General features: G+C 46.9%; 1 protein-coding gene across 1 annotated transcript in view; it reads right to left on the bottom strand.

The window, feature by feature from the left end:
* Col6a3 (collagen type VI alpha 3 chain) overlaps positions 1–12,336 on the bottom strand; it is a 79,234-nt gene that overhangs the window by 15,553 nt on the left and 51,345 nt on the right. Inside the window, exons 17-35 of the mRNA XM_034521242.2 lie at positions 12,040–12,111; positions 11,348–11,374; positions 11,202–11,246; positions 11,037–11,090; positions 10,100–10,162; positions 9,506–9,571; positions 9,035–9,088; positions 6,574–6,609; positions 6,405–6,467; positions 5,977–6,039; positions 5,681–5,743; positions 4,370–4,432; positions 3,814–3,864; positions 3,642–3,677; positions 3,112–3,174; positions 2,148–2,210; positions 281–313; positions 161–197; positions 42–53 (exon numbers count right to left, since the gene is read on the bottom strand). Coding sequence (XP_034377133.1) covers positions 42–53; positions 161–197; positions 281–313; positions 2,148–2,210; positions 3,112–3,174; positions 3,642–3,677; positions 3,814–3,864; positions 4,370–4,432; positions 5,681–5,743; positions 5,977–6,039; positions 6,405–6,467; positions 6,574–6,609; positions 9,035–9,088; positions 9,506–9,571; positions 10,100–10,162; positions 11,037–11,090; positions 11,202–11,246; positions 11,348–11,374; positions 12,040–12,111 — 964 coding nt within the window. The remainder of the gene's footprint in view (positions 1–41; positions 54–160; positions 198–280; positions 314–2,147; positions 2,211–3,111; positions 3,175–3,641; positions 3,678–3,813; positions 3,865–4,369; positions 4,433–5,680; positions 5,744–5,976; positions 6,040–6,404; positions 6,468–6,573; positions 6,610–9,034; positions 9,089–9,505; positions 9,572–10,099; positions 10,163–11,036; positions 11,091–11,201; positions 11,247–11,347; positions 11,375–12,039; positions 12,112–12,336) is intronic.

Genomic DNA, 12,336 nt, shown 5'->3' with positions numbered 1-12,336 from the left:
TCCGTCTCTCCTCAGAAGAATGTGAAGTCACCAATACTTACCGTAGCAGCAAGCTATAAAGGAAACAAAGAGAAGAGAGGATGAAAGTCAGGTCTGCAGGCTGAGAATGGTGAAGATAAAGACATGATGTGCTACAGGCAACAGAAGAGTGAGTACTTACGGCATTTGTCTCTGATGTTTTGGATGAGGGCACATTGCTGTGGAGGTAACCAAAGTGTTAGGAAGAACAGTTGACAGGAGCATAAGACAACAGTTCACTCTGGACACACACACTACTTACATCAACAGAGTCGCCTCGATTGCCCTTGTGACCCTGTAAAACCAAGCAATGAAAGTCTGAGAGAGGAAGCAGATATATATATATATATATATATATATATATATATATATATATATATATATATAGTGGCTTAAGAAGGGAAAGGGGATGGGAGAATAGAGGGTTAGCACAACAGAATCATGGTATGTATGCATGAGAAGATGTCACTGTGGAACCCAACAGCCTGTACAATGAATATGTGTTAAGAATTATAATAAGGGGCTGGAGAGATGGCTCAGTGGTTAAGAGCACTAGCTGCCCCCCCAGAGGTCTAGAGTTCAATTCCCAGCAACCACATGGTGGCTCGCAACCATCTGTAATGGGATCTGATGCCCTTTTATGGTGTGTCTGAAGACAGCTACAGTGTACTTGTGTACATAACATAAATAAGTAAATCTTAAAAAAAAAAAAAAAAAAAAAAAAAAAAAACCAAAGAATTATAAGAGAAAAATAAAGAAACAAAAAAGGCCATTCTTTAGCCAAAGGAACAGAGTAGAAAGTAATAGAAATACAACAGACACTGCATAGCCTTCAGCTTTCACAGTCTAAATTGGATTCTACCACTGGAGCAGAAGAAACACACGTTTGAAGACAAAGTGTTTTCTCTCAGAGGTGAGCTCGCTTTGAATAAGCTCTACTCCTCCCAGCTGGTAGCTTGCTGTTTACCCATGACTCTAACCACAACCACTTGGGCCCCTCTCAACTGCTCTGGGCAATAAAAAAAAAAAATCTTCCCCTGAGGACACAACTTCCTTTCTGATGCTCACTCTGCATAGACTGCCCTTCCCCCTGAGGAAGCATAGGTTAGGAATTATCACATTGTCCCCTCCATGTCATGTGTACTTCATCCCCTAGACTCTAGACACAGACTCATGACCGACCTCTGTGTTTTGTCTTCATGTTTTGTCAACCTGATGGTCAACCTTTGAAGCTACTTGGCTGGTTCTCCCTGAAGCAGTTTCTCTTGGCTACTAACCTGAAATAACTGGCTCAGCACACCCCATTAATTGCATCACCCCTCAGTCTGCCTCCATCACACCCAAAGGCTCAGCCGTCTCCCCTTGCCTTCGAACAACCCAATCCCTCAAATCTCCCTTTAGGAGAGGTTGAACCATTCCTGGTTTGTGTGGTCTGTTCTTCCTTGAACCTCATGCATTTCAATAGAGGGGCAAACCAAATATGGAAACAGTAGTATCAGTGACAAAAGATTCCTCCTGGGCTCTGGGGAAAGCATGACTGATGGATTTTAAACACTGAGTTAGTGGCTCCCTTGGGAATTTCATAAACAATTAAAAAAAGTCCAGATTTGGTCTACTCGTGCAACTTCTTTGCGATACAAGCAATTGTACTGCATCTTGTTCTCTCCAAACAAGCCTATAGTAAGAAATTATAAAGGCAAATATTATAATGTTCCCTAGATCACAAAGTAGCATATAAACCTAGTTATAGATCAATGGAAGAGTGTCCGGTATGAATGGGCCTTGGGTTCAAGTCTTAGTACCACAAAAAAAAAAAAATGCTACTTATTTTCTTGTTTGTGGTTCTAGGAACAACATTCGGGATCTTGCTCATGACAGGCACATGCTCTGCTACTGAGCTATGTTCCCAGCCCCTGTAAAACATTTTTCAAAGCTTATTATTTCAAAACTCAAGTATGCTTTTATCCATTGCAACATCAGAAGATAATAAGTTTAATAAACAAATAACACATATGTGAGGAATTTTTTTGAGAAAAGGGGATGGTTAAAAGTTTTCAGAGATTAGAGGTAAGGCACCAATCACACTTTCTTTCACCTAGTGACTCGTTACTGATTGGATGGATACTTACAGATGGTCCTGGGAAGCCAGGGTCTCCCTTCTGTCCAATTACCCCAGGAGGTCCTGAATTTCCCTAGAGGAGGTAAAAAATGGAACGTTCTTATCTCCTGTAGGGAAAATGGTGGCAGGAGGAATCCATTCCAAACTACCCATCCCCATGAGAAGTCTCCAAAATTTGGGGGTAAGGATAAAGGACCCCAAACTGCTTCTTTGAGTCCCCATACTGTACATCTGGCAGGCTCAGGTAAGGTAGATGGTTGTCCCAAACCATCACTAAAATCCCTCTAAGTATCCAAGAGAATTAGTAAATGCCAATCAGTTAGATAAGTCTTCATGGACACCACTAGCCCATTTCAAAATGATCTAGATGGACTGTCTGTACTGATTAAATTCCCTGCATAATTATTGTTATTAACTATATTTCTGGCTGAAAACAACTGTTAGTAGCATTATTTTCATCTGGACTATGAATTGAGATTCTGTCCAATTAATGTTGGAGGGGAAGTGAATGAACATTGAAGAGAGAACTCTAGAATCAACAGTGGTTAAAGTCAGAGGGATCTTAGCAACTGGGAATGAGGAGCCCATAACCCAGACATGGCTCATCTGAGAGGCTACAGGCTTGCTAAGCAGCCCACGCCTCTCATTAAGCCCTGCTTCCTCACATCTGAATAGCCATGACACCATCCAGCCCAAGACCTAAGCCTCCCTGGCACCATGATGGGGTGTAATACGTGGGCTAGTGACTTTTTGAGACATGCCAGAAAAAGTGTTCTCAGGCCCTCCTCACAATAGGTCATGGGCTCTTATGGGTTGTAAGGGCATTGGTTTGAAACTTGCAATTCTCTTCTACCATTGGGGCTATCACTGATCAGGCTGAGAAGGAAGAGGATGGCTTTTAGAAGTCTCAGCATCCAAACATGCTTCCAGGAGCCTGCTCATTTCTACTTGTAGCAAGGCGTGGGCGAACTTACCCTTCGACCTCTGATGCCTTTGGGTCCTGGTGGTCCATCTGCCCCTGGCTCACCAGAGATACCCTAGGAAGAGAGCCAAGAGGTTACACATCAAGGTCTTCAACAGAAGGTCCTGCTGGGGGCAGAATGGGGGATTAGTCCCTGGGGTAAGACCCCAGCAAGAGCATCTGGACCATACTTTCCAAATAGTTAACAGGTTCATATCTACAAATGGCTCCAGTGTATTGGTACCATTTACAGACAGGCTGGGTTTATGTCATCACTGGCATTATTGCCAAATGGGTTGTGGCATTTACAGGTCTCAGATTCTTCCACTGTCCACGTAACCTCAAGCACCATGGAGAGCAAGCACTGCCAACTTGGTCCACAAAGGAGAGAGTGTCTTAGATAGCTCAGAGACTTTCCCAGCATGGCCCTGTCATAGAGTTGCTGACTACAAAACTAAAGCTGAGTTACTCTGACTTCCGCTCATAGGAAAGCCCAGGCTTATCCAGAAACAATTCTGACACCCCATTACTTGGGCCACTCACCTTTGGTCCCGGATACCCAGGGAAGCCTCTTTCTCCCTGTAAAAGACCATAAACACCTCAGTATCAGGTCCCAACGTAAAGCCATCCAAAATCAATTTTGATACAAGATGTCAGAAGCCATCCTTGGTAACTGTCAACAATAGGGGCTCCAGAAGCTTCAACAGATACGTACTTTTTTGCCTCTCCGTCCTTCACTGCCAACGCCATCTCTCCCGTCATCTCCCTAAGAGGAACAGAGAGGGTGTTACTACAAGCCATTGCATTGTGCACTTCACAGCCACCATGTCACACTTCCCCCTCAACAGAGAGGGAGTGCATGAGTGTTTGAGGACCAAAGGGCAAGAGAAAGAAGCCTTCCATCTCTGTGACCTCTTCCACAGGTGTGAGCAAAGTCATGTTTGTAGAGATACACAGATCTCTGCGAACATTATCTGTGAGTCTCCCTCAGAGCAGGAATTCTGACCTTAACCTCTCAGACATCCTGAGTCTTCTGTGCATATGTCTTACTCTCCAGTCCCTAAGGCCTTCCTGTCCTAGCCTGCCACCCCTTCCAGACAGCCCTCCTCCAAACACCTGGGCTCTGTGTCCCCAGGCCTGAGCCCATGGGCATGTGAGGTATTCAGAGGAAACACTATTAACTATCCCACAATGAGAGGAGCGTGTTGGGAAGACATATCTGCATCGTTCATCCCAGTTAGTGAGTCCCACAAGGCACTGGGTGGCCTTACCGTCTCCCCACGGGGTCCACGGTTCCCGATGCTTCCCTTCGGCCCTGGCTCTCCTGGCTCACCCTATATGGGGAGAACAAAGATGACATACTGAGTGGAGGCCAGCTCATGGGGACCCAAGCCCCACACTTGCTGTATTGATGCTGGGGGTAGTGATGTCCAGGGGGAAGGTACCTCCTATATCATCCTTTAGGTTTCCGTGAAATCAGATTTTAATCGTAATAAGCCAAGCACAGCAAGACAAGTGCCACATGCTGTCTCACACATGAAGCAGCAAAGGCTGACATCATCACAGAGTGGAGATTCATGACTGGTAGGGACAGAGCATTGTGGGACAGAGCATAACTGTGTAACAGGTACCAGCACACAGTTTAGGCAGGAGGAGAATGATCTAGTGGGCACCATGGGATGACTGTAGTTTACAACAATTTGTTACATATTCAGAAGAGAGAGTTTCAAGTGGCCCCCAAGACAAGGAAATGCCCATTTCTCTGACCTTACCATTATATGTATGTATGAAATTATCACATTGTGCCCTATAAATGGGTGCTGTTATATGCATATTCTAAAATGGTAAATGTAGGGGCTGGCTAAATGGTTCAGGAAGTAAAAGTGCTTTCGCTACTAAGCCTGACAACCTGAGTTCAACCCCCAAATCCCATGTGGTGGAACAAGAGAACCAAATCCCACCAAACTGTCCAATGATGTCTACATACCCAGTATGGTACGTACACAACCACACACTTAATAGACAGACAGACAGACAGACATTGTTTTTAAAACGTATTAAAAATCCAATAATAAAACAAAATACCGACTATATGTTTGTGTGTATGTGTGTGTTTGTGTGTATGTGTGTGTGCATGCTCACACACATGTAATCTTCCCATATGAACTAGGCTGGCCTCAAACTTAAGAGTAATTCTCCTGTCCTAAGTTTCCACCAAGTGCTGAGATTACAGGCCTGAGCCACCACAAGTGGCTCTGTATCTATCTTTTTTCTTTGTTCCACTTGGGGAGGGGTGTTTTGAGACCTCTATATAGTCCTAGCTGTCCCGGAACTCACTCTGTAGACCAGGTTGGTCTCAAATTCACTGAGATTCACCTGCCTCTGCCTTCTAAGTGCCGGGATTAAAGGTGTGGACCACCACTAACTGTAACATACATGTGTGAATAGTGGAGAACATTAGGGTTGTGTCTGTGACCAGTGGTGCACAGGGCTTAGGCTGAGGGAAAGAGGCAGAGGAGAGGGCAGGCAGTGGGGAGGTGGCAGCATCCAGTTCAGCAAGCTCTACTATTCTCTAGACAAACCTTCCTCCCCAGCGGGCCAGTTCTGCCACGTTCTCCAGGAGCTCCAGCCGTACCTCCGCCTCCCTGTAAGGTAAAGAGAAGGGTGGGCATGAAGGAACAACTGTCCAGACTGAAGATCCTGACAGTCACCAGTCAGAGCCCTGTCTCACCCACAAATCCCAAGTACTTACTGATGCCCAGCGCTGCCCACTTAAGCCCACAGAGTCCCAGAGCTGGTCCTGCAGACTCCACACTATCAGCCACCCCCACATTAGCTCTACCAGCCAACTGTCTGGGTGCCACACTCAGATGCTTACCCGAGGTCCGGGAATTCCTTGTTCCCCAATCAGGCCTGGGGGACCAATGGGACCAGGTGGGCCCTGGGGAGTAAAAGGTCATGTCACAGGTGAGTGCAGTTGATCTGAGTCTATGAAACCCATTCTCAGTAACCAGAGTGATAACAACCCAAATGCCAAGCAACCAGTGAATGAAAAAAATTTTTCTTTTTCATCCATGTGGTGGAATATTACTCAGCTAGTGAAAGGAATGCAATCATGGTAGATGCTATAACATGTCTAGAGTTCTGAATGCTATGCCAAACATACAACAATACAGTGAGTGCTCTGAGAGCTAGGGATTGTTACTAAAGGCAGAATCTGTGTCATGTGACCATCACCTTAATTTAAGACAAAGCCACAAAGGTCTAGGAAATACTACAAGGCATCAGTCATGTTAGGATACTGACCTGTGAGCCTCTGGTACCCTGCTCGCCTTCGAAGCCTGGTTGGCCAGGAGCACCTCTGTTGCCCTTGGAAACAAGACAAGCAGGTAAACAAAATCAGCTCTCTGCACTAGACTGGGGTGAGGGTACAAGAGACAAGAGACATGCCAAGCCAATCCAGTGGCCTGCCTACCTTAGCTCCTGCAGGTCCCCTTCTGCCAAAGCCACCCTGTGGAGGAAGGCACATGACTTGAGGAAGGAGGTGATACAGATGATGAATCCTGACACATGTGTCTAGCCACTGTAGTACAAACTCCATGCCAGAAACTAGTCCCTATACCTAGGCTGGTGCGCTCACCCCTCCTCCCAATCGCCAGCAGTTTCTACTTCTATGCTGTGCCTGTGAGTTACTCCAATGAATGGTTGGGAATGATTTCTGACCTGCCAAGGCAAATAATGGCTTCTGGCTGCAGAATCCCAGCCAGTTCCCAGAGAAGAATGAGAAACAGGAATGAGAACCTGCCCATTGCTCTAACTTAGCAGAGTCTCGAGATGCTCCACTGTGGTGAAGGGAGTCCTGGACTCTCAACCTTCTCAGCCAAATACAACAAGAGCAACCCCAGTGCACACATGTGAACCTGAGAGTTGGGCTCTTGTCTCGGCAGCTTCCTGTGGATGTTCCAGAGGTGAGCCTTAGTTTAAAAATGTGAACCTACTGCAGACGGATCCAGGGATTCCCCACCTCATGAGTGTTCCAGTGTAGGGTTGGGGGAGGGGATGTGCGGGTGTGTGCTCAGCTGTTTCTTCAAGGCCAGGGACTTGGTCAACCTAGGAGTCACATTCTCTACCCCCAGGGGGATCAGACCAGCAGTTGGCCATTCTGCAGCCACCACTGTGCTGGCCTCCTTCCTGGGGTCAGTGTAAATATGAGAGCTGCTCTTGTCATGCACAGAGAAGCGACCAAGCCCAGCTCCTCTCTAAGGAACATGCTTTTCCATCAGACTCCTGCCTCATCGCTCACTGGCAGCCTGCAGAGGCCAGAAGGGGCAGCTGAGAAGTGCTCTAACACCCTGGAGCACATCTTGGCCTATGTCTGGCATGGCAGAGAGGAAAGAGACAAATGGCCTCTCTGTTGATCCTCACCCTGAGGTAAATTTACTGTGTTCCATATCCTGGCACTTAGTGAGCCCCTAAATTGAAACTAAAAGAGGCCCTGATCCCAACAGGAGTTTCTGCCTCACCCATGGCACCAAACAGGACCATACCAACAGCTGGACTTTCAGTCATGTCCTAAGCGCTGTGTTACAAAAGCGTCTAGAACAGTTCTTGTCTCTGTGTGACTCAACTATATTAACCTACCACTGCACCCCAGACTTTTGCATGCATGCTGAGGAACAAACCCAAGCCTATTTGCTAAGAATTTGGCTGACTGAGCTAGCTCACCAGTCTAATGGTCAAAGTTTTGAAGGTAACAATTTAATTTTTGTTTTTAAAAAGTTAGAAGCTATTTGAGTACAAGTCATTCCTCTGGAAAGCCCCATACCTCAAGAACTCTCTGTGGTGGTCAGCCACTGAACCCAGTGATGCTAAGGACCTTGTCCTGAGCTGTCCATGCCCTATGTTTCCTTCTCTGTTCATTTATGAGCAGAGACCTTCCCTAGGCACCCACTAACTTCTTGAATCCCCCTAAGGACTGTAACCTCCTGGCCTCTTCTTCCTCATCTTCCAGGACTTGGACCCTGCTCTCTGCTCGCCTGGGTCTTGGCAGCTTTCAAGTGGCTTCATAAAGGGTTATGGACTTCACCTTGGCTTCCTCATTCCTTCAGTGAGTATGGAACAAGCTATTCAGTGACACACGCTCCAGAATGTATTGAAAACACAAAAGCTAAACCACACTGTGCCTAAGTTTCCTTCTGTGAGTGGCACAAATATAGAAGCAATTATATGGGCAACAGGAATCTGTCTCTTCATCCTTCTTCCCCATGTCCCCCCACCAGCCAGCTTTTCCTTCTCCCCCATGTCCCCCCACCAGCCAGCTTTTCCTTTTCCCCCATGTACTCCCACCAGCCAGCTTTAGCATTTCCGTTCTGCTGGTTTAGCTACTTAGCGGGTAAGAGTTGACCAGATACGTGAAAACAGCAGAGACTTTTTCTTTTAAGTGTTCAATGTTCTTAGAGAGGGAAAGAAAAAAGGACTGAAGGAGGGAGAAAGGACCAAGGGAAGGCGAGCGATGGGTGCGGGAGGAAGCTAAGAATGAAAACGTCCTATCAGGAACAAATTTAGTGTAAAGATCCACATCTTGCCTTCTACCCTCCTCTGTAGGAAGACAAGCATGAACACCCTTGCCAGCTACCTATGCCACGTTCTGGGGCCTCCCTGAACCCTTCAGAACTGTGAGCCAGTATTTACATTTTCTTTATAAGATTGTTTAATCTAGGGAAGCAACATTAAGTCAGAAGCCAAAACCTACTTATTTTATATTGATGCAAATGGTCTTGTTTTAATTACTGTGTCTGTACAGCATAAAATAGACAGATAGATGGTTTCAGGAATGGCTCCACACCCCTAGTAAGAAACTGCACTGTAGCAGAGTGCCAGGCACTAAGCATCAATCACTGGCCACTGAGCAGAACCCAACAACCCAAGGTACTCACATCCTTCCCAGGTTCTCCTGGGCTGCCGGGGATGCCATCTCTACCTGGGAGACCCTGATGTGGGGGTAAAAAAAATTAACATGAAATTCTCACCTGCAGAGAACATTAAACCCCATAGTGTGTTGCTGGAAGCATGGGGAGGGGAGGTCTATTCTCAGGGAAGGTCTGTCTACAAGAGGACAGAGCTCCAGGCACTCTTGGGAAGCATCAGGCTTCGGGTCACTATTATCCCCTTTAAGACTTTGGCTTCACCAGAGCTCTCTGCACACAGCTGCAGGACACAACAACTGCCTGGGAGCAGCCCTGATGCCCAGTCCCACAGAGGCTGCCTTCCCAGGCACACAGGTGCCAGCCTTGGGGGACAGTGCTGCTGGTCTCATAGACGCTGCAGTTCGTGGGTGAGGCATGACTGTTGTGAGAGTCAGTGTGCTGCCCTCAGCACAGAGGGTCTCTGGGTATGGATCACTGTACCATGGGCCCGATGTCGCCCGTCTCTCCTTTGGGTCCTCTCTGCTGGCTGTCCCGTCCTGAGTCACCCTAAAAACAACAGTGTTGTCGAGTGAGCCCCATATAAGAAAAGCCACAGCCATTAGAATTCTTAGCAACAGATTGAAGGGAAGGCTCTCAAAGACAGTCCTTCAAGTATCCAGCTAACAGTCAAAGCCTAACCCTGGCCCCAATGGGGTGGCACCAATCCTTCCCTAGCGGGGACATTCAGCCTCACATTCCATCCTCTCCCATAGAGGTGAGTGACCTGCAGAACAGGCCATCTCAGCTGTGGTCCTTTGCTTAAAGGGTTTACAAATCCATGAGCCAGAAAGCTGCGTAGGACTCATCCTAAGGCAGAAATGCCGACAGAGCATCTCAGGAAGAACTGCCGAGTGTCTTGAAAATACTTGTTGTATTGGAAACAAATCATCTCCAATGACCCCCAAATTGAAAGGACAGGATGAATCTCATATTTTATCAGCACATCATAAAGCAACTTCAAAATGTAAACGACCCCTTTTCTCTTCCTCCATAGGCCTCCTCCCCTGAAATCCAAAATAAAGAAATCTTCCGTACCGGGTCACCTCGAATCCCGACATCTCCTCTCTCGCCTTTGTCTCCTTTGGGTCCTTTGTCACCCTAAATCAATCACACAGTGGAAGTTTAAAACTAGATATTTCTGTTGGATATTTTGACAAGTATTTTAGCAAGTATTTGAGATCTATTACATGATGCCATGATACATACATATATACACATACATATACACATGTGGTTGCTATGGTGAAGAAAATGATCATACCTATTGCCCCACTACTTTGTTTCTGTGATCAATTAGCTGGTACCTGCCTTTCCAACCAGAATCTCTAATACAGTGATGTTTCCTAACTATAATCCTCCAGCTGCACCTTAGACCTCTGCATCATTCATCAAAATCACGTTCCTCATTTTATGAGTCTCATCAGAACACCTGTTGCCATTTTCCCATTTAGCATGAAGCTGAAAAATATTCTTCTTTTCTAAGATTTATTTTCTTTATAAGTATGCATATGTGTCTGTATATGCAGACCTGAGTGCAGTATCTGCAGAGGCCAGAAGGGGGCATCATATCCCCAGAGTGGGAGTTACAGGCAGTTATGAAACATTCAATCTGAGAACTAGGAACTGAACTGGGGTCCTCCGTATGATCAATGTATGTGTTTCACTGCTGAGCCATCTCTCTAGTTCCCAAATCATGTCAAAATATTTCTGATGTGTTTGCCTAGTCCACAAATGTTTCCTGGAGAGCCCTCTCAGTGCCAGGCATTGGAAATGTGTTTACAACAGAAAAAACTCAGTCTCCACCCTATAGGGCATGCTTTCTAACAAGAAAATGACATACAGGGTCTCACAGCTGAGAGGGGCCGTCACTCAGACATCTACCAGGAAACCGTGGGAAGAATGCTGACTGGTCCCTAGAGAGGGGGTTATGTCTCCCACCCACTCTGGGACAGGAAGAGAAGAGCACACTTACCCTTCTTCCAGGACTCCCTTTTTCTCCAGATGAACCAGGCAACCCCTTGTCTCCCTGTAAAGACAACGAGAGTGTGTTGTACACCGTGTGGCAGCTCCTATGGACTGCTGGTGACCAGCACCTTAGGTTAGAAGCAGTTGGGACGTGGGAGGTAAACCCACTCACCTCTTCACCATCCAGACCATCCAAGCCAATTTCTCCTAATTCACCCTGAGAAGAAAAAAGCAGATAGTGAGTGAAACAAGTTATCCCAATCAGGGAGAAGAAGAAGCATTGGGGGAGTTTTCACTAAAACAAACAAACTTGAGTACCTTCTCTCCTGGGAATCCTCGAGAACCCTGGAAGGTAAGGGAACAGAGAAAACATAAGTGATACAGAGCCAGTTCCTTGGGACAAAAACCAAGTGATGTCCCTTCACCTGTGTCTGAATACCCTTGGTTCTGAAGGTTCTATACATTAAACATACAGTCTGGCTTGCCCCCTCTCTCACTGCCACATGGGGTGCTATTAAGTAAATTTGCCCGGAGATGAACACTTGGGTGGTCTTTCTCCCTGGGAAGGAGGGGCAACTCCAAAGACAGAAGGCTGGTTTCATAATTTGCAGTGGGCTGGCTCTTCCCTTCCATGCCTGCTCTCCAAGTCAGCAAGCAGCCGACCCTGGAGTCCTGTGCAGTTCTTTCCTGAACCTTTCCCCACCACCCCCCTTGCTCCTCCCAGGGCCCAGCCAGAACCTTGTGCTTCATGACTGACTCTTGGCTGCTAAATGTTTCCCCAGGAAACTATGTTTCCCCTCCCCCCCCAGGCTCCTTTCCAGTGATAGCCTGTGCTCTGCACTCCTGACCCACCCAAAGCAGAGCTACCTTCAGAGAGATACCCTGGCTACTGGGGCTCTGAAAATGGAGAAACCCCAGCCTGCAACCCGCCCTCCCCAAGGCACATGGAAAGCTCATATCCTCCCTGCATGCACTGCGCTGACTCTCCTACACAAGAATCCATACTGTACCTTCACTCCCCTCTGGCCTGGGCAGCCCTGGAAACCCTGTGTGCCATTCACACCTGGTGGACCTCGCTCACCCTGTAAAGAGAACAAAGGCATTTTGCAGACTGGAATCCCTTGTCTGGGTGTGTCTTCTAACTCTGTCTCAAAGAATAGCATTCAGCACAAAGAAGGCTTCACTGTACTCAGGCTACATGTACCAACATCCTCAGTTCCCCAGCTCCTGACTGAGCAAGAATTCACAACTTCACAGGCTGGGATGTAAGCTCTGGGATGGTTGCAGTGTCCACAGGGTACTTCTCT

This window comes from Arvicanthis niloticus, chromosome 17 (genome assembly GCF_011762505.2).
Source record: "Arvicanthis niloticus isolate mArvNil1 chromosome 17, mArvNil1.pat.X, whole genome shotgun sequence".
Taxonomy (NCBI): domain Eukaryota; kingdom Metazoa; phylum Chordata; class Mammalia; order Rodentia; family Muridae; genus Arvicanthis; species Arvicanthis niloticus.
Note: the sequence above shows the minus strand (reverse complement) of the source record. Positions and strands in the feature narration are given on the sequence as shown.